The sequence below is a fragment of the Xenopus laevis genome, chromosome 4S (genome assembly GCF_017654675.1).
Source record: "Xenopus laevis strain J_2021 chromosome 4S, Xenopus_laevis_v10.1, whole genome shotgun sequence".
In the NCBI taxonomy this organism is placed as follows: Eukaryota; Metazoa; Chordata; class Amphibia; order Anura; family Pipidae; genus Xenopus; species Xenopus laevis.
Window position 1 is genome coordinate 41,517,783 of NC_054378.1, and position 22,916 is coordinate 41,540,698.

Genomic DNA, 22,916 nt, shown 5'->3' on the forward strand with positions numbered 1-22,916 from the left:
CGGTAGTCATGCAAAGCAACAGTGACCACCATATGAAAGCTAAAAATTGTCAAAAGAAGAAGGAAAATAATTGAAAAACTATAACAAATAAAAAAAATAAAGACCAATTGAGAAGTTGATAAGAACTGGCCATTCTATAACATGCTGAAAGTTAACTAAAAGGTGAACTACCCCTTTAATAAGTTATTGTTTTAAGAAATAACAAAATCTTAACAAAAATTAGTCTAGAAATGTTGCATTTTATGTTTTGGGCTTCTATACCAGCCCAAGGCAACCACAGCCCTTTAGCAGGGAAGATATGTGTATCCAAAGATGCTCCAGTAGTTTCCCCATCTACTTTTCTGCTGATTCACTGCACATGCTCTGGGCTGCTATTACATACTTGGGCTCACAATATACAGTTTATAAACAATACATAGTTTACAATGCAAGGCTTTATTGGCAATTTGTGTTAATTCACACCACACAGCAGCTCAGAAACCAGTGCATTCTGCATCAGAATGTATTAATAATCGGCAGGAATGCATTGAATTTAGGATTATGTTTAAAGGAGAAGGAAAGTCAATTCACAACTGAGGGTGCCAAATGTTAGGCACCCCCAAGTGAATGTATTTACTTACCGAAACACTGGGCCCTTGCTCCTATAAGCAGAAAACCGCACCAGCTCGGGGTTATTCCTGCGAGCACCATGGAGTAATCCTCTTCCGGCTTCTTCTTTCTTCTTGCAACTGCGCATTAGAGTGAAAAGCTGAACTTTAACTAAAAAGTTGGCTTTTCCATTCTACTGTGCATGCGTCTGCCCTGGAAAATTTGAAGAAAGAAGAACCCGGAAGAAGAGCGATCAATGGTGCACGCTGGAATAACCCCGGGCCGGTACAGTTTTCTGCTGATTGGAGCACCAGCCCTAAAATTTGGCACCCCCAAGTGTGACTTTCCTTTTCCTTTGAGATTCCTAAGACTTTTTGCTGTATTCCGTCAGTCAAATAATAAGGGGTCTATTGTGAAAAATAATAGTCAACAAACCTTAATCTCAATCTTGATTTTTTCAAATTCAAGTTTTGCCAACTCCAATTTCCAAGATTAATCAGTCAAAAACAACCTTGAAAGCAAATGAATAAATGCTGCAGCTTTTGCAGAAGTGGGCAGATAACTGCTCTAGAACCCCCTGGGCCATCCCCACAGTTTAGGAACCACTGGCATTGAATATATATTGGGTCAAAGTGTATTCCTGGTAGTCAGAAATCAATATGGGACATTCTGAATCAGATCGCACTTCTGTGTGAAAGAGCCCTTAGGTTGTATGAAGCCTAAAAATAGCAAAAAAAAAACCCCATCAGTCCTATGAAGGGACCAGGCTGTATATAAAAAGAAAAGTAATACCATAGAAATTGGCTTTTTTTCTCCTGTAATCGACAAAACCCTTCAAGGCTGATACTGGCACATTAACTTGGACTGTATTTATAAACACATTACACTTTGTAATAATTGATACCTGCAAATCTTAGGTAAGTAGGAAGAATCACAGAGCACAACATCTTTCCATTGGTTCAGGAGGAATTTAATACTAGCAGCAGAAATAGTTCAAAAGTGCAACCCCTTAACATTCTTTTTCATGGTTTCCCAATATCATTTCTTTTTCCACTCAGGGTAATACAGAAGCTTCATGGCCTCTGTCAATAAATACTGAGCAATTGTATTATAAAAGTAAAAGAAGAGTTCTCTGCAAAGTAGACATAATTCTGTAGCATATAAATTATACACCCTTTTTTTTCCAGCCGCTGCAGCTGTACAGTGTCGCATCACATGGTGCAACAGGCTCCAAACCTTCAAACAAGAGAGCAGGTCCAAGGGTAGAGTAACTGATAAAGGACAAGAACATCCAGGTGCTAAATGTTTCCCAGAAAGATAAGACATAATGCTCTCCATGTACTAATAAGGCACCATAGGAGATCCGTATAAGAATAATCACCAACTCCTTCTTTTCCTGGAATGCAACTAGAAATGTCCAAATGTTGCAGTAGGGTTAGGATCTGGTAACGGTGCTATTGGAATGTGCTGTAGATCTCCCAGGCACAAGAAAATATATACAATAAATTACAGTAAGTGTTAAATGTAGTGCATGCCTGACTGTTTAGTCAATGTATAGAGGCCGATTGTTCAAGCTCAGGCTTAAATCATGTCCTAATGCAATACACAAGTTAATCTAGATGATGGTACTCAGCTATGGCTCCGCTCCAGGATTCTGCACCTGTTTCCTTAGGTTGAGTCTCATGCACCGTGGACAACTGGTGGAGTTTTCATAATAACAGTCCCTAAGAGGAAAAGAAAAAAATATCTTCAACTGACTCAAACTATGTACTGAAAATAAATATGAAAAGTTCCAATAAGTAGAGTTGTGTTTTCATTTAGTGCAGGCATGTCCAAAGTGTGGCCAGGGGGCCAAATGTGGCCGTCTTCATATTTACACCGGCCCTCAGCCTCCATCATGAAATTGCGGCCCGCCAGCACAGTGCAATCAGGAATCGCCTCGCCTAGTCTATTGCTAACACCTTCAGCACACAGGCAGCAGTATAGCCCAAGTGGCAGATCATTTCACTAATGTGACCAAATATTACTGCTACAGCTAGGCGATTCTTTGTTTAAATGAGTTAAATTATGTTAATGGTTCAAAGAATGTCAGGCTGAGTGGTCGGCCCCCACACTTTTTCAGCTCACCAAATCTTGCCCTCATTGCAAAAAGTTTGGACACCCCTGATTTAGCGATACCAGGTATATGAAGGCTTGTAGACACAAGTATATCTAAGTGTGCGTCTACAGCAAAGGAAGACTTACCCAAGTCACGAGGATCTACACTGCCTCTGTGTTAACTACTAATCCTGCTTCTTCCACAAATGAAACATGTGTTGTATATTTACTAGAAGCCACAGTAACCTTTATATTGTTCTTGGTTGACGAAAACATGGGCAGTGGGACTTTGTTTTAGATACAGGCTACTGATATCAAATTAGAAGTTAATGATATGACTACTTGTGCCACCAATTTAAGACTATAGGGCTCATTTACATTGCCACACACAATCAACCATTTTTCTGCACTTTGCCCACTACATTAGTCAGCACTAATAGTGGGGTGCAGCACACAAGTGCCTACCCTCCCACCTCATAGCTTACGTGTCATTTAGAAGTGTTAACTAAGGAGCTGCAGGAGGCACAGCCCACATCAGGGTCCTTTCCAAACTGTGTTCTTGAAAATGCACCCCTGGGGTCATAAATAACCCTAATATATTGCATGTCCCTTAAATCCTTCATCCTGGGAGTACACAAGTGCAAAAAACCTACACTTACTCTGCAGGTTTTACCCTCAGATCATTACTTTAGATTTCTAGGGGCTTACAGCTGCTGTATCACATCCACAGACAATGACTGTATTGGCACTGCTAAGCACAACAATTCAAAAGCACGATATAATTGGCTTTAAAATACTGCTCTATCTATATTAAAGGGGTTGTTCACTTTTAAAGTAACTTTTATTATGATATAAGACATTGATATTCTGAGACAATTTGCAATTTGGTTTTATCAGTTCAACAGCTCTACCAGTTTAGAATTTCAGCATCCAGGCAGTGGTTTGAATGAAAGACTTGCATATGAATAGCAGAAGGTACTAAATAGAAAATTAAAGAATAAAAAGTAACAATAATTCAAATTTAAGCTTACAGAGCAATAGTTTTTTGGCTGCTGGGGATCATGACCCCTTCTTAAAGCTAATAGGAAGTTAAACCAAACAACTATGACAAATAAACAAAGACCAATTGCAAAGTTGCTAGGAATACAGGTATGGAACCACTTAAACAGAATGCTTGGGACCGGGATTGCTGGATAATGGATCTTTCTGTAATTTGGACCGCCATACCTTAAGTCTACTAAAAAATAATTTAAACATTAAATAAACCCAGTAGGATTTTTTTGCCTGCTATACGGATTTATTATATCTGAATTGGGATTAAGTACAAAGAAGTTTTATCATTACAAAGAAAAATGGAATACGTTTTAAAATTTTGAATTATTTGGTTAAAATGAAGTCTATGGGAGATGGCCATCTCATAATTCAGAGCTTTCTGGATAATGGGTTTCCAGATAACGAATCCTATACCTACCAAATCTTTATATACAGTAGAACCCCCATTTTAAGTTTTTCAGGGACCAGGGAAAAAATTATGTAAAATCCAGGAAAACTTAAATCTCAAGTAAGGTTTTTTTTTAGGGTTAGTTCACACGAAGAGATTCAGGGAGATTTTGTCGCCTGGAGACTAATCGCCTCTTCTTCTGGGAGACAATCTCCCCGAACTGCCTCCGCGTGTCTTCCCATCCGCTATAATGAAAAGTCGCCTGCGCTAAAGCACACGCGGCGCTGTGTTTTCCAAAGTGCCCGAAGTTTCCTTGTGAAGCCGCTTCGGGCGACTTCTGAAAACACAGCACTGCATGTGTTTTAGCGCAGGCGACTTTTCATTATAGCGGATGGGAAGACACGCGGAGGCAGTTCAGGGAGATTGTCGCCCAGAAGAATAGGTGATTAAGAAATTATTTTTTTTAGAAAATCACGTGCAAGTTGTGCAGCCTAATAGCGGTGCTTGCATTTCCATCATGCTTCATTAGTGCCCAATTCAGTAGGTGCCAGTCAATTGCATTCATGGATGCAACCTGTTATGGGCAGGCTTGATTATACTGCTCAATACAAGCTAGCGCTTGCAGTTATACTTGTGGTTGTACATGAGCCCCATTTTAAAGGAAAACTATACCCCCAAAATTCATCCTTAAGCAACAGATATTTTGATATAAACAAAGTGGCGTATTAAAGAATCTTACCAAACTGGTATACAAGATAAGTACACATTGCCCTTTTACTTATTTTGCCTTGAACTACCGTTCTGTAATGGTCTCTGTGCTGCCTCTCAGATCACCTGACCAGAAATACTACAGCTATAACTGTAAAAGGAAGAAGAATGGAAGCAAAAGACAGAACTCTCATGGCTCATGTGAACTAATATGTATGGTGTGTTTGTGTGCACTATGAATCCTAGGATCCCAGGGAGAGACCCCTATTTTTTAAAATGGCAATTTTCTATTCAGAGTTACCCAATGGCACATACTACTAAAAAAGTGTATTATTATGAAAATGTTTATTTCCATGAAGCAGGGTTTTACACATGAGCTGTTTTATGCAATATATTATTTATAGAGACCTACATTGTTCGGGGGGGTATAGTTGTCGTTTAAAGATGCCACATTTCAACATATTCCATTCTTGGAGTTGTATTCCTGCAGCAACTGACAAATTGTGCCTTTCCCCATTCTATTACATTCTTTTCTTTCTCACTATATGTAAGTCCTTTGAGTTTGTGCACATACAACTAAAAAAAATCTTATATCAGTTCTTGATCCTTTATATAATGTTCTGCTTTGTGGCACCTTTCATAAGATTCAGCTATAGGCATAATAATGTAATGTTCTGCTTATCAAAAACGCAGTGTGAGTTGACAGTGATGCAAGCTTACCTATGGAACACAGAAGCGCAGTCTTGGCACACAGATGTATGACTGTCAAATGGGAAGAGGATGTCTCCTTCCTTGCACAACTCACACACGAAACCCTTGGCCTGACATCGCTAGGACAAATAAAAATTAACTTGCAGTTACACCTCTTATTAATGCCAAGCCGATGCCACTCTCCCCTTGGTACTTAGGGCTCTTACACACGGTGTGTTTTTTATGTATTTAAGACGCAAGTTTGAGCGCACCTAAACACATTCACTAATTGATTCAATTATATTCTGCCTGGTTGTAATCATGAGCGTTCAGAGCTTAGTTTTACTCCATTTGCGTTTCATTGCATTTGTTTAGACGCAGCACACTGCATTTTCTTGAACTTAGCATTTTATGGGATGGAGGGTTGAGTTTGAAATGGACAAAAACGCAATATATGTGTTTTCATGGCTCAGCATGCTATTGAAAAACAAGAAAAAAATGCTGTGTGTAAGAGCCCCAAGCTCTTCATTAGTCTGGCTCATTGTTTTCTTCTGCATTTTTGAAGTAAGGTCACCTAGATGTTCCCAGCACCACCTCACCTCACAGTCCAGCTTTATGTGTTTGGCAAAGGTGGTATGAATTTCTGTAAGAGAACAACCCAAGCGCCCACTGCTGATGTCTAGCAAGTCTTGTAGCGAGTACATATCATCATTTTCCACAAAGTGCTGGCGATCCTGCAGCTGCAGAGAGAAATTGATTTTATGAAAACACTGCCCAGTACAGCGTAGTTCACAGTTAAAGGGGTTGTTATTTTGAATTAGCTGTTAGTATAAATTAGAGAGTGGTAATTTGAGACTGTTCGGTTTTCATTATTTTTTTTTTTATATATTTGTGGTTTGAGTGTTATTTGGCTTTTTATTTAGCAGCTGTCCAGTTTGCAACTTCAGCAATCTAAGTTACCCTAGCAACCATGCACTGATTTGAATAAGAAACTGGAATATGACTAGGAGAGGGCCTGAATAGAAAGACGAGTGTCAGTAACAATAAATTTGCAGCCTTACATTTACTTTGTAGGTTGGGTCAGTAACACCCATTTGAAAGCTGGACAGGGGAAGAAGAAGGCGGCAAATAATTAAGAAAAAAAACTAAAATAAATACATAATATAGACCGATTGAAAAGTTGCTTAGAATTGGTCATTCTATAACATACTGAATGTTAACTTACCCACCCCTTTTAATAACATTAGCTAACATTTTCTTTCTTATGTCCCTTGCGCCAAAGAGAAATATAATGTGTGGAAGGTCTATATTTTCTCTGACCTGGAGAAGAAGCCTATCTTCCATGGCTTCCTTGCATGTGATGAAATATGGCTTCATGAGAAGAATGTCCTGTCGCAGCTTCTGTAGTTGAGAAGAAAATTGTTACATGACAAATAAGAAGGGAGAAGACATTGCAGCTAAGTTGAAGGGGCTCTATATTTTTGGATTCAGCCACATATTGAATCCTTCATAAGATTTGCATTTTACTATATATATTTCTTGAATATATATCAAATTTTATTCATACTTGTGTACGGTTTCTGTAAAAAACTGTTCTCAGGAACTTTAAAGCCAAACAGCTGCAAAGGTTTAAATTTAGTTTGGCGAGATATGGTAAAAACGTTTCCTGCAAAAATAATTTGTATTCAGTATGATGCTACATTTGTACATCAAAACATCCAACCATCCCTCCGACTACATGGAACAAAGCTCACAATCCATGTCTTTCCCCCCCCCATTTATTTACAATAAGTGAATTAATATCCATTTATTGATTAATTCCAGCCAAATAACTGTCCATAATCCCTACTGCAGCCATCTTACATCCCACCCTATCTTCTTGCCATTCTTTTATTTGGGTTCCAATAATCTACATTATCAAACTGTACAACAAAAACCTCAGAACACTACAGACTATGCTGGAAAAAACCCCAAACATTTAGCACTAACTGCTGTCTCTATTCAATTTTAGCTAGGTCTTCTCTGAAATCCACCTTTCAATTCCTTGAGTTCAGCAACCAGCTTGATACCATGCCTGGATCAGCCCAACAACCCTGTCAGTTAATCACCTGAAACATGGAATCAACCTCATAGTTATTTTCATGCAGTATTGTGACAGATGAACATGGCACAGAAAAAGACAAATGGCCACATGAACATGTCAGGGCTGCCCATTACACAAGTTCTTCAGAGCCAGAACAAAAGTGACCAATTTCAGGAATGAGAGTGGGCCTTTCCTCCCATGCCATCTGCCAAAATCCTTTCATACCCCTAAATTGTGTGTGGACACCTTACTTAGTAAAAAATAAATGTTAAGTTTTTATTTAACCCAATATTTGTTCAGCATTTGAATTATCCCTAAAATGTCACATTTTCATAAAAGGTTATTGCTTCTTACCTAATGTTACAAAGCCAACAATATATAGCTATGATGTCACTGTATATTTACAAATCATACTTGCACAATCCCCACCACAATTATACAGCACTAAAGAACAATTGCTGCCTTGTATATAAATTGGAATTATTACACAAAGGTTTGATGTTTTTGTTAGCCTAATATAAAACAAATTCATAGAGAGATGCATGTTCATATGGCAATATACATCAATCATTTACCACAATAATTAAAGGGATTCACTTGTTGGTTCAGGAATAAAATTGTATATGGTAGATTGAATTATTTCTAATGTAACAATAAAACATGTAAAAAATACACCATAACAATTGTGACAGAATCCCTTTAATGTGCATGGTATACAATTTATTTTACACTGCTTTTTGCATCATTTTACACAGCAGGATAAATAGATCCCTTAGTGTTTGTACTCCACACAATTAAGTTTTCTAGGAAGTGACGGTCACATCTCCTCACCCGAATTTCTACCAGTTCCTCCACGTAGTTAAAAAGCAATGGATTAATCTCGCGTAACTTTAGCACAGGACGACCCAGCATCAGAGCAAGATATCGCATACTGTATCGAGACACCTGCAATGGGAGAAGGTAGGGGAGGGTAAAAAATTTCAGAGCCTGTGCAGCCTGGGCAAGGGCTGCGTGGATTTGTGTAGTAACTCATTTCATTTATTGGGTCATTTACATGCAGAACTGCATAAGTGTTTCCCTTAGAGCACAAGAACAGAGCCCTACTCACTGTGGTCTACACTGTATGCCTTGCCAGACATAAGAAATTTGGCGTATGGTTAGCAAGCGCAGACCAGCCCTGTTCTTACTGCCTGCCCACAGAGCCTGCATCCCTAACTTGTGCTTTTGAATGATAAGATGTGCCCCATAGAAATACAGAATGCAGCAATTCAAGTAAAGAACAATTAGGTACAGGGGGTTGTAGTCCGCGCTAACTTCAAAGGGGGAGGGGGGGGATATCAGCTGCACCAAAAATATGGACCCACTTGTCCACTTGTAATTAGATGTAAAACTGGATTTGGTGCGCTATGTCACAGAATGGCAACCACCTAAAAATAAAGAAAGCCTCGATAGTGTGTTAACCTTTATATACCAAAGGTAATGTGCGCTCAGAACTACTCGCAAATTCGCCCGAGGAAGTATTCCAGGATACGAAACGCGTTGGGCTATGAGCGATACTAAAGCTTTGTAAAGTTTTTATTTATTTATTTATTTCCAATAAAATCATCCATTCATTCCCTACGACTCAATGTGCATGAATGTGATAATACCTAAAAAGAAGAAGCAGAGACAAACTTCATAATCTGAAGCGTCTGACAAAAGCTAAGAGCCGACTTCCGGGAGTAACACGCCGTAGATCTGGTGCCTGCTGCTGAACTTCATCTCCCAGCAACCTTCGCTAAGAATGGTGGACCCGACTGGCTAATCCATCCACGAGGACTGCAACATCCGACCGCTATCCACAGAGGACTGAACGCGCTTTGAATACTTGTTGGCCGGTAAGCGTAAAACTTCTTTTTCCTCTCCCGTACGCCAGCCGTTCTGCACTATTGTAAGATCTTCCCCGCTAGGCACACAACAGAGAAGACGGACTTCGACCAGACACTGAAGCGATCACGGATTCTAACCGTTTAACACTTGCCGTACTCCATGTGAGTAGTTCTGAGCGCACATTACCTTTGGTATATAAAGGTTAACACTCTATCGATGCTTTCTTTATTTTTAGGTGGTTGCCATTCTGTGACATAGCGCACCAAATCCAATTTTACAAGTAAAGAACAAGCCAGCACACTGCCTTCCCAAGGTCATTGATAACCCTTTAGTCTTTACTTTGCCCCTGCTCCACAGTATTACCTTGCAGGGTTCAAAGTCCCAGTTGTGAATGGCCCGCGCAGGGATGACAGCAAGGTCATTCCAATGACAACTGATGCAGTAATACTGCCCAGTGTAATCACATTGCCGTGCTTCACTGGGAACAGCTCCTGTACCACAAAAGAAAAAAAAAATACCATGGTATAACAAAAATCGCAAATCAAAACAAGAACATAACAAATAACAACACTATACACTGAAGTATCATTTATTTAAAATTTCCTGGAACATAAAGGGTAACACTGCATTAGAAAAGCTTCTTCAGCCAGCAGCAGACTAGTCATTATACCTCTACATACTCACAAAAAAATATATTAAAGGGATACTGTCATGGGAAAACATGTTTTTTTCAAAACGCATCAGTTAATAGTGCTACTCCAGCAAACTTCTGCACTGAATCCATTTCTCAAAAAAACACAGATTCTTTTATATACAATTTTGAAATCTGACATGGGGCTAGACATATTGTCAGTTTCCCAGCTGCCCCAGTCATGTGACTTGTGCCTGCACTTTAGGATGGAACTACTTTCTGGCAGGCTGTTATTTCTCCTACTTAAAGGGATATTGCCATTTTTCAAAAGAGCAAACAGATATTGTTATATTCAATTTTGAAATCTGACATGGGGCTAGACATATTTTCAATTTCCCAGCTGCCTCCAGTCATGTGACTTGTGCTCTGTGAACTTCAATCACTCTTTACTGCTGTACTGCAAGTTGGAGTGATATTACCCTTCCCCCCCTCCCAGCAGCCTAACAACAGAACAATGGGAAGGTAACGAGATAGCTCCCTAACACAAGATAACAGCTCCCTGGTAGATCTAAGAACAGCACTTAATAGCAAAAGCCAAGTCCCACTGAGACTGATTCAGTTACATTAAGTAGGAGAAATAACAGCCTGCCAGAAAGTAATTCCATCCTAAAGTGCAGGCACAAGTCACATGACTGGGGCAGCTGCGAAACTGACAAAATGTCTAGCCCCATGTCAGATTTCAAAATTGAATATTAAATATATTTATTATTATATTTGCTCTTTTGAGAAATGGATTTCAGTGCAGAATTTTCCTGGAGCAGCACTACTAACTGATGCGTTTTGGAAAAAACATGTTTTTCCATGATAGTATCCCTTTAAAGGAGAAGGAAAGGTAAAATACAAATAAAGTTGTATAGATTGCCCACAAAATAGAGAAATACATACAGGATTCCTTGCTCTATACGTTTTCCCTTCTTTCTGTAATCCAAGATCGTAGTAAAAATCTTTGTAGGGTGGATATAAAATCAAATCCATCCCTCTCGCTATCCAAATCTGTTGTAATAGGGCTTGCACATGCACAGTAAAAATTTGGTAAGCCCTGCGCATGCGTACAATATCCTTTTGTTCCCCATGCGAGCGGCGATATTATGGTCAGGTGGTACAAGGCAACAGGCAATGGCAATGGGGGAGCACTAAATTTAGCGCATGCGCACTTCAGACAGGGACGTGACGCGCACTCGGACAACATGGCGGCCGCAAAGTTTGGAAAGGGCTGAAACTTCAACGGGTCGGTGTGAGTGCAGGAGACCGAATTGGGCAGCGAAAGTAATGCAGGTCAGGAGGGGAGCACCCAAGCAACATTTAAAGATTGGTTTAAAAAATTACCTTTCCTTCTCCTTTACAGGAGAACAAAATCCTCCCACAATAACCTGTAACCCTCACAAGTGTATCTGCCTGCTTTTAAAATGCGGAGTTGTACAACTGGTTTGGCAGGTACCATCTCTCATTGGATTATCACTTCTGTGTGATTGCTGACACGCAGCACAAGCAGTTGACGCCAGTTCAGATCTGCTTAAACTCTTCCCTGCAAGCTTGCAAAAGACAAGGCCAAATAGCAGTTTAAGATGGTGCCTGCCAAACACACTGCAGAAAACCGCATATTTAAAGGAGGTCACTTGTGAGACAAACGGATGGTGCAGTGAAAGAGGGGGGCCTGGGTTTGGGAGGAAGGTTTTTTTCTGCCAGGAAACCAACTGAATGTCAGAGGGGTCACCTGTAAATGTTTGGAAAGAGTTGCTGTAAACACAAAATAGTTGAGCCAAATGTTTAACACTGTAGTTAAAGGGCCAGTATTGTCTGAAAGGGAAACTTTATTTCTCACATTTAAAGTTTGTTTTAATCGCTTGATCAAGCACCTATCCTATCCTAATCCTATTTTTATTCTGTAACCCTTGTTTGTTAGCATATAAATAAGCAATGTAAGACCCCTGTTTATTATATCCTACAGGACACAGGTTATACTTACTTAAAGAAATGGGAGTTCGGCATTCAGCACAACGGTAGTCCTGACTGTCCAACCCAGCCTCTGGACAAATAGACAACTCATACTCTGCCTGATGACTGACTTTTGATCTCACACAGGGTTTGGTGATTAAGTTTAGACATTTGCTGTGACAGCTATAGCTACAACCTAAGACAAAACAAAAACAGAATATTCAAATTCAAATTATTTGGTCAATAATCTTCAAGGATTATTTAGCTTCAATATAAAGTAGTAAATGAAACTCTTACAATCACTATATTTGAGAATATTGTGGTGAAACACAAATGTTTCAATTCTGGCCACCTTACAACCACCATTGAAATGCACAAAGGATGACACTGCAGGCCCATATGTATGCGCCACCAAGCAAGACCTTATTTAGTGCATTCTGCCAAGCGCCTGAAATTGCAGATATGGACCTACCAATCTAGTTACAAAGTCAGCACCCTCACCAGTGCAGCTGTACCAAGTTTGGATCAACCCCCAGATAAATGTGCTGCACTTGTCACAAAGATGTTTCACACTTTTGCTCTTTTCCTTGTAGAATCGATGCTCCAACAAAATGCGCAGATTTGGTTCATCCTCAAGGGGGTCCTGAGAACAGAAAAGGTTTGTAGTGGAAGGGAGACAATTAGTTTAATGTTACATAAGTTTCACAATGTCTCTTTTGGTCAAGGATAAGCATGGTAAGAGGATCAGAACCCTGCTGCTTTGTGGGTATTCCGTGGGTTCCCGACCCGGTGCAGGACTCTAGTGAGTAGTGACAGCAATGAAAATTACCCAAATTACCATTATAAAACGTACAAATACATAGAAGAAAAAACCCAGCAGATCAATACGAGAGAAAAGAAACAAAAGACAGCAGAAGTCTCAGACACCCCATGATCCTCATGTCACTCACATTCAGTTCTTGCAGCTTGAGCCGTAGGTGGATGAGTCTAACAACTGCATCCTTCTGCCTGTCAGAGTTCTCGGGCAGCTCTAGGATCTCCTGCTTACACTCCTCGATTGCCTGTCTCAGCTGCTGGATATCAGATGCTAGGAAAAGGCCCTTCATTTTGCACCAACAGGGACAGATAAAATATAAATTATTGTAGATAAAAACCCAAGTCAGCAGTATAACAATGGGGTTTAAATATTGTTGAATGATGAGGCTACTTAGAGCCAACCAGCTGGACAGTCCTGGCTACGAACCAGTCTTACTGCTGATTCACACAGGACACAGAGCAAAGTTAGTGCTACATTCTGGAACCCATATGCAATTATCTTGTCGCCTTTTATGATATATAATATGCACAAGTTAGATTATCTAGCACCATACAAGCAATGTTATCCCACAATGGACATGTAGAGGCACATTTATCAAGGGTCGAATTTCAAATTTTGTTGGACGAATCGACCCGAAAACTTGAATCCGATTTGAATTAGGAAAACTCGAATCAAATTAAAAAAACTTGAATGTCCTATAAGGAAGGCAGGGAGGAGAAATCGAGCACAGCACGATTGCCCTTTCTGAAGAGGAGCACAAGTGGCGTTTCGGTAAGTTATTTTTTAATAAAGATTTTTCGATTTTAAAGGTTAATATGTGTTGGTGGTTTTTTTCGTAGTATAGAAGCAAAAAAGGCCAGAGTATGATAAATCTCAAATTTGAATTCAAACTCGAATCAAGTTTGGATAATTCACAATTCGAATTTGAGTGTTTGACCAAAAAAGAATTTGACCCTTAATAAATCTGCCCCATAACGAGTAGTCTCTTTTCTATATGTTCCTGACATAATTTTAAGTACTGTAATTGCAATGTGACCCTGCACAGCCTTCTCATTCAATAGCCCTAGAGGGTATATTTAACTTTGGAAATTGATGTTATCATTTGGTAATAATTCTCCTAAAATTCCTGTATAAGTTAGGAGAAAGCTATGGGTTGCCTTCTGGCTGTTTTATTATTTTTCTAATGTGATGCATCCTTATCAGCTTTAGAACAAATTAGAATGTGTGTCGTAACTGAAATGCTTGACTGTGTTTTTTATTCAAGGCAGCAGACCAAAATGCAATGTTTAGTTCTCTTCTCAATGAATACTCACCACTGGCCGGGAGAAATGATCCTCTGATACTCCAAGGTCCATCACTCTGTCTGGGTAGTTGTATTCTGGTACAGAGAGTGGAGAACTTGTAGAGGACTCTTAACAGAGGAAACAGCAATTAGTTTGTATGCCAAAGCAATTTGGATAAATAGGAGTTGAACATAGGAACATATATGTATTTTTGAAACAGGTACCTTGGAATGGCCAGCTGTTCTAAACAACTTAACCTGGCACATGGAACCATACATTTGCAAACAAAACAAGCACTGAGAGTGGGAAGGAGGGTGGCGTCCGGAAGGTCGTCAAAAGCGGTGGAGCCAGAAGATAGGTTAAAACAAATGAACTTTAATGAAATCCTTAAAATTGACAGTACAAGCAGGCAGGGTGAGTGTAGCTTGACGCGTTTCGTGACCAATACGTCACTTCATCAGAAGCTCAAGCACCTCCCCATGAAACAACAACTTTATAGACAACACCAATAAAAGAATGAATTAACCAATTAAAAGATCACGTTATTGCATATAAGCTATAATATGGATAAAGATGTATATTGTATTGAAAATATATAATGATCATAATAATAATGGTGGTAATAATAATTATTAATTAATTAATTAATTACAGGGAATGGTCCAGACATTAGAATTTTATTTGGCCAATAAAATTAAAATTAATATGAAAGTGAAAAGTGATATGCTAAACTCAAATCCAAATTAATTCTGAAAAATTGGGTCCTAAACCATATATTAAATAAATGTAAATTAAATTAGATTTGACCAAATGAGTTTAAATCAAAAAACTAATAATAATATGGTAATAGTAAGTGCAGTGAGAGAGACATTAGCCGAATCAATGTTATATAATAGATGGGATCCTCAAAGAAGATAACAAAGTATTCATATTTAAAAATGTTGCAACACCCCGAAGGGATGTAAATGTCTTATCAGTTACTGGTAACAAAATAGATACAAAAATGAAAACCTAAACAGTTACACTAAAGATAAGAAACAAAATCGCAACACAAGAAAAAGCCAAGAAACAGATATGAACCACCAATGAAACATATATGTATAGGAGACTAATAACTTTTATGACGGGATGTTCTTGAGAGCACATAAGAACAGGGGAAGATCGACATGAGCACAATTAGGTAGGGAACTCGAACTATAATGTTAGCCAAAAGTAATAATAATAATCATAATGGTAATTAATTAGAAAAATAAGAAAAGTAAAATAAAAATAAAAATAAAAATAAAAATAAAAATAAATAACTTAGGCAACTATCTTAGTCCACAAAACAATTTAGTTCCCATTCTCTATTTAATCCCTTTGGTGCCACCGTGCATAGCTTATAGATCCAGAAGGCCTCCTTCCTCAGAAGTGAGGTCTCCGTTTCCCCCTTACGGACCCCCGGAACAACTCTATCTATGACCTGAAAATAAAGGCATAAATTGCCATTATGATGTTCCAATAGGTGTTTGGCAACTGCAGAGCTGTGATCACGCCGTGACACACAACCCAAATGTTCAGAAATGCGTTTCCGAATGGGTCTTATGGTTTTTCCTATATACTGCAGGCCACACTGACACGTAATGAGATAGATAACATTTTTGGTTCCACAATTAGCATAGAAATTTATTTTAAACCTGCGGGGGCCGTTGTTACCTACGAAGTCCTTAGATGTTTTCATATATGTGCAAGCTCCACAGCGAGTAACCCCACACCTGTAACAGCCCTTGACATCTAACCAGTGTGTGGGTTTCTGTAACCCTGGATCCACAAATAAACTAGGAGATAAAATAGACCCCAAACTGGAGCCTCTCTTATATGTAAATTGTGGACGTGAAGGTAGGATATCCTTAAGATTGGGGTCCAATTTCAAAATTCTCCAATGTTTTTCAATTGTTCTGCGGACCAATGAACTATCATGTGAGTAGGTAGTAATTATGCGAGGGAAACTATCAATTTCGCCTGATGCCTCATCTGGAGGTCTTTCAGGTCTCTGTTTTCTTCGATAATGTCTATTGGATCTTATTGTGTTATTCACAGTCAGAAGATCCTCGCGACTTGTACCCACGGCCCTGTCATAGGCTCTCTTGATATCCCAAAAGGGGTAACCCCTCTGGACGAAACGATCCCACAGAAGCATGGCCTGTTCATTAAATGAGTCCCATGAGGTACAGATCCTGCGGAGACGCAGGAACTGTCCTACAGGGACCCCCCGTATCACATTGGAAGGATGACAACTGGCCGCATGCAATAGAGTATTGCGTGTGATTGGTTTGCGGTATAAATCAGTAACTACCTTGCCATTGTCAATCGAAAAAGTAATATCCAAAAATGATATATGTATAGGATTTTGGTCACAAGTAAAGGAAATACCGCAATTTGTACTATTGCAATATTTAACAAAAGCCTCCACTGAAGAAACATCACCATCCCATACTAGGATCAGATCGTCAATGTACCTGTAATACTTAACTATTTGGGTACGGTAAGGGTTGCCTTCACCATAAATGAATAAACGTTCCCACCACCCCATGAAAAGATTAGCATACGAAGGGGCAAACCGAGCACCCATCGCAGCGCCTCTTCTCTGGAGGTAGTAGGAACCATTAAACATGAAGTAGTTAGTATTCAGGAGATAGTGTAAAGAGCGCAAGAGAAAATCATTCTGTGTTTCTGAGTAAAGGTTGGTGTGGTCTAGCCAAAAACGGACAGCTGATGTGCCCAATATGTGATCTATGGAGGAATAAAGTGCTGCCACATCCATCGTGACCCACAAAAAGGAAGACTTCCAAGTCGTATTACAAAATTTGTTAATACAATCCGTACTATCTCTGAGGTAGCTGTGTAAGCCCAACACAATCGGAAGCAACAAACGGTCTACATACTCTGACAGGTGTTCATTGAGAGAGCCTATGCCCGACACTATTGGTCGACCCTGTACATTAGATGTACTTTTATGTACTTTGGGCAACCAGTGAAATATAGGAATGCGTGGAGTCGTGCATCCAAGATATATAAATTCTTTTTCATTAAGTATGGACTCACTTTTGGCCCAATCTAGAAGGCCACGGAGGGCAGATCTAAATCTGTTAGTGGGATCATGGTCAAGTGACTCATAGGTGTTAGTATCTTGAAGCTGTCTCATGGCCTCGGATATATAGTAGTCAGAGTCCAAAACTACCACTGAGCCTCCCTTGTCAGCACTTTTCACTACAATAGATTTGTTATCTTTCAAATCAGCGATTGCTTTTAACTCCTTCCTATCAAGGTTATTGTTAGTATTTTTCTTGCTTCTATATTTCGACAAATCACCAATAACCAATCTCTGAAACATATCGATATGCATGCCTCTACTCTGAATAGGGTAAAACCTTGACTTGTTGCACAACTTGGTATGAGCGACATGATCATTACTCCTCGAAGAATCTAACAACAAATCCTCCATATCATTGAGGGTACAAAAATCATCGAAGGAAAATTCTATGTTATCATCAGTCTGGTCGGTACGCTGTACAGTATCATTGGCATCAGTGGTGTTATTCACATCATCCAGATTCAAGATATCCCCCGTTGACAACATCCCTGATTGCCCGTCTATAAATAAACTGCTAGAATTATAGTGTCTTTTTAAGGTTAGTTTACGGATGAAATTGTTAATGTCCAAAATGGTGTCAAAGGTACGCATGCCATGATCCGGGACAAAACTCAAACCATAGTTCAAAACTTTAATTTCAATGTCAGTTAATACATATCTCGATAGATTGATCACATTGTTATGTGAATCATATCGTGCTTGTTCCATATCCCGGTTCAGTGATGTTTGTCGTTGTGTTTCTTTTTGTTTTTGTTTCGATCCAGACCTCTTGCGTCCACCGCACCTGGCTGGCTCCGCGTCTTGACTCGATCCCTGTCTAAAGGGGCCCTCCTGTAATCGTGGGGCTCCTGTCGTCTGATGTCATCCTCCGAATCACTCTGGGATAATTCCCCTTCCGTATGCAGATATGAGGAGGAGGATGCAGTACCTTCAGACATGTAGTTATCCGGATCCCTAAAGCGAACTTTTTTGTCTGAGTGTGGTTTCCCTTTAAATTGCTTCCTGGGAAATCTGGAACGAACAGCCGAAAAGTTTGTCCTGATGTTCCAATCATAAACTCTGTTAAGCTCGTAATCTCTCTTGTCTCTTAAGAACTTTTCCCTTTTGTTGCGTTTAACATCGGTTTCCAATTTATGAACACGGAACTTAATATCATTTAGTAGTTCCGCAGTGTCAGATTTGGCTTCAAGGTTCAAAAGTTTGAACTGCACCTCTTTGATGTCAGATTGAATCACAGTGTGGCGTTTGGTATGGAAATCAATAATTAGTTCCATAAGCTTCGATGAACACAAGGATAGTGTATTATTCCATGCCTCAACGAAATCTTTAGACACATCAGAAAATGCAGGAAACTTGCGTATGCGCAAACCTCTAGGGATTCTGCCCACTTTCAAATAATTCTCAAGGGTGGATATATCCCACCAAAGGCGCATTTCCATACATTTGCACCCTGCCATCAGTCATACTAGAATGCTATTATTGTGCCAAAGTCTCTTTCATTACACTGCACTGAGGGAAAATATAAGGGATAATCTATTTTTTATAGTTATGCATATAATGGGCCAAGCTAAGTTTTGTGGTCAGCACTCTTTGGTTCACTGGTCAACAAATCAATATCTAGTGGTCAGGTACAGACAGTCAAGAACTGTTTCTTTGACTGATTGGCAGTGAGGAAAAGCAGCATTGCCAAGAATAAGGAGAGGCGGACAGGCTCAATGAGTTGGTGTTACATGAAGTCTAGTGAGGAGGGAGAGTGAAAAGAGGGAACATAAGAGAACAAGCAATAGGCTAAACCCATCATAGAACATTTGTTGGGAGACTATAGACCTAAGCATGTGGCATTTATCAATGAAATAAAGTGTATTGGTGAGCAATACACTATGAACAGCTGTCTGTCTATTTGGAACTATTGTCATATAAAAAAATCACTATTTCTTAAAATCAACAGTTCAATACGAATTTCAACAAAGTTAATATTAAAATTTCATTCCGTTACTATGAAATGTCTGAAATCCAAATCAGATCTTCCAGTTTTTAGCATATTATTTCCCACGTATAATGATAATAAACGTGAATGCCAGGGGCCTTCTGAGCATTGGTGCATAATACACATATGATTACACAATTATGTGGCATGTAAACAACCCAAAAATACAGCTTGTGCATACATTTTTTGAATAATACTTCAATTTTAAAAAGTCTGTATTATGGGGGGCAAAAGCCACAAAAAGTTAAATTCCGTAAAACCATATATTTCAGGAATAAACACTCTAACAAATGTAAAATGAGTAAATATATTTTTGTACTGCAAAAAAATCCAATCTGAAGTGCCACACTTAGCAGTTATTAAATTTTTTTAAACTTGCTTCAAACCATGGATTTTACAACATATTGTCTCCCACATCAGAAGGTACCAAGATAAAACATGCAGGAGGTAGACCAGAGGGCTGTAGGATCAGCCGGGAGCTAAAGATCAGAGGAGGATGGCATTATTGTCTGGGGCCCTTGGTCCCCAACCCAGAATTGCTTTGTATTGTAGGACTGAACATCTACAGCAAGTTCCTTTATCCAAAGATAATATGATGGCACTTGGCTCATATTATGAGAACCTTTAGAGGTCTGTATGGGAATCCAAAACAGTGTTTCAGACTGTCTGCTTCTATTTTGGCAAAAGCAGCAGTCCATTGGTGTTCCGTGCTTGGGTGATAGATATGTAACCAAATTAAAGGAACCCCTACACTACAGGGGTTTCCTGCACAGGAGATTCCTATGACATGAATACAAATTTAGCTATGGTGACTACGGGTGGCCACTCTAGCCACATACTAATTCAGCAGGAGGAACAGTAACAGAACCAATTATGGCAGGAAAGTCTGAATGAAAGCTATCAGTCTGATGTGACTGTGGGTAAAACCGAATACCAATAACTGCAATTAGTAGCCCGGGGTGGCAAGCAAGAAATACTTTTTAGCACCGTCCCTTGAGAACTGTGAAAATGGATTGTTTTCCTAGAAAGCTAATTTGTTTCAGCCACAGAAGTGCACTCCTGCAAGTAAAGTGGTACAAAGAACATAGGCAGTCACCTCCCCAGCAGTGAGAAACCAGCTATACCCTGGTATGGGAACGGTTATCCAGAATGCTCGGGACCTGGGGTTTTCTGGATAACGGATCTTTCCATAATTTGGGTCTCCGTCTAGTAAGTCTACTAGAAATTCATTTAAACATAAAATAAACCCAATTTTGCTTCCAATAAGGATTAATTATATCTTAGTTGGGATCCAGTACAAGCTACTGTTTTATTTAGGGATACACCGAATCCAGGATTCGGTTCGGAATTCGGCCAGGATTACTGCCTTTTTAAGCAGGATTCGGCCTAATTCTTCTGCCTTGCCGAACCAAATCCTAATTTGCATATGTAAATTAGGGGTGGGGAGGGAAATCACGTGACTTTTTGTCAAAAAACAAGGAAGTAAAAACTGTTTTCCCCTTTCCACCCCTAATTTGCATATGCAAATTAGGGTTCGGCATTCCGCCGAATCTTTCTTAAAGGATTTGGGGGTTCGGCAAAAAAGTGGATCCGGTGCATCCCTAGTTTTATTATTACAGAGAAAAAGGAAATCATTTTTAAAAATTTGGATTATTTGGATAAAATGGAGTCTATGGGAGAGAGCCATTCCGTAATTCGGAGCTTTCTGGATATTGGGTTTTCCGGATAAGGGATCCTGTACCTCACAATCTTTCTTCCAAACTCGGTGCCCACGTGGGAATAGGGTTGCCACCTGCCGGCCTGGCCATTAAAATGATGGTTGATCCCAATGTTATTAATAGGGAAAAAGGATAAATATATAGGAAGGCCCAGGGGGAAGCATCAGTTCTAAAACATATAAGAATGAATAGAAGGGAAACATTCTCCAGCTTTTTGCCAGCGTATAAGCAGATGTATGACCACGTTTAGCTGACACAGGACGAGCAAACACACAGACCTATATCAATGGGACAGAAGTGAATCTCTTATGAGATGAGAAAACAATAGCAGAGCCCTATGTCAGCTCATGTGATGTCTTTATTAATCCGAGACACAGAATAGGGCCCTAGTTACTGGCACTTGCCTGAAGCTGCCGTGACTGCACTGCCATTTTAAAAAGCAGAATTACATATTATTTGAAGGCAAGGAAATCAGAGCCTAATTATAAAGATACTTCTCAGTGCTTTCTCCATCACCCTCTCACGTGTCATGCCCTGGCGCTGCTATGTAACAACACTAACCTTTGCAAGGCTGCGTTTCAGAGTCTGCGGGGTGGCGCTCTGCTCCCCCTTTTTTATCAAAGGGATTGAGATGACCCTGGCGGAAGCGGACCAGTTTATCATCGTATTCCATATCCAGCCACCCTGCAAGGTGAAAACTGCCAGCGCCTCATGTAAACGGATTATAGACTTAAACAAAACGACTCCATCCCAGAAAATCCTTATAAATAGATGTGGTTGCGGCTACTGCTGCTATTTCCTAGTACAATTCGGCCTCAGACGTCGCTGTCACGTGACGCGCGATGTCATGGTCACATGATATATGTTTCTCTTAAATGCTGGCGCTCTGGCGTTATCGAAGTGCTGTTTAGCTATACAGGGGATTCCTGCATGTGTTCACTATGTGCTGTGTGTTGAGCTCAGTGGGTTGTTGCATTGGGCACAGACTATAACTCTTGGTATCGCTTCCCCCACGAAAACGGTTGCGCAAAAAAGGTATATGAACTAGTGTCACTTGTTGTTGCTAGTTCCTTATTGCAATTTAGTCTCTTATTAGAATTTGCTTTACAGAGACCCCCCCATGCAATAGGCTTGAGCCGAGTTACCAGGTCTAATTTTCAGCTACAAAACCAGACTAAAACTATCTAATAGGCACTTCAAAAGTGAAGGCAAGAATCTGAGTTCCTCCAAAAAATGATCAAGCAGCAAGTAAAAAAAAAAATACAAAAAGTTTATTGGGACATATTAGGACATAGCCTAACTTTCCGTAGGGCTGGGGGGGCTATGATGCGGCCGATCGCCGTGTCAATCAAGGGAATCCTGCCGGGCTGTCCAGGTCAAAACCGGATAGGTAGCAATCCTAGGCCTAACGCGTTTGTGCCTATTGGGGCACTTACTCATAGGCTCATACCCTATGAGTAAGTGCCCCAATAGGCACGAACAGTGTCGGACTGGCATGCCAGGGGCCCACCAGAAAACCTTAGACAGTGGGCCCACTTTCAAAACTATTATTCCTCATCTCTCAACTTCTTATTCTTCTAGTCTTTTATAATTACTTACTATATTTTTGCATTATTAAGCATTTTGCCCATAAAGGAATAGGTAAGGTTCATGAAATAAGCTAAATGGTTAGAAGCAAGAGGGCTCACTGAGACCTGGGCCCACCGGGAGTTTTCCTGTTATCCCGGTGGGCCAGTCCAACACTGGGCATGAAACGCATTAGGCCATGTCCTAATATGTCCCGATAAATTTATAGATTTTTGCTGCATGATCAATTTCTGGAGGAACTCACATTATTGGCTTTATTGTTATGTATATGCACCCTACAGTACATGGG

At 39.8% G+C, this 22,916-nt stretch overlaps 1 protein-coding gene across 1 annotated transcript; it reads right to left on the reverse strand.

Moving 5' to 3' along the window:
- Positions 1–1,536: 1,536 nt before the first annotated feature.
- Positions 1,537–21,854, reverse strand: def8.S (differentially expressed in FDCP 8 homolog S homeolog). The gene is given in 11 exon segments (NM_001087416.1): positions 1,537–2,312; positions 5,555–5,664; positions 6,124–6,264; positions 6,845–6,925; positions 8,439–8,552; positions 9,840–9,967; positions 12,134–12,298; positions 12,604–12,745; positions 13,053–13,202; positions 14,233–14,330; positions 21,602–21,854. Coding segments are annotated over 11 exon segments (1,332 nt in total). The 5' UTR covers positions 21,714–21,854; the 3' UTR covers positions 1,537–2,221.
- Positions 21,855–22,916: the final 1,062 nt, after the last annotated feature.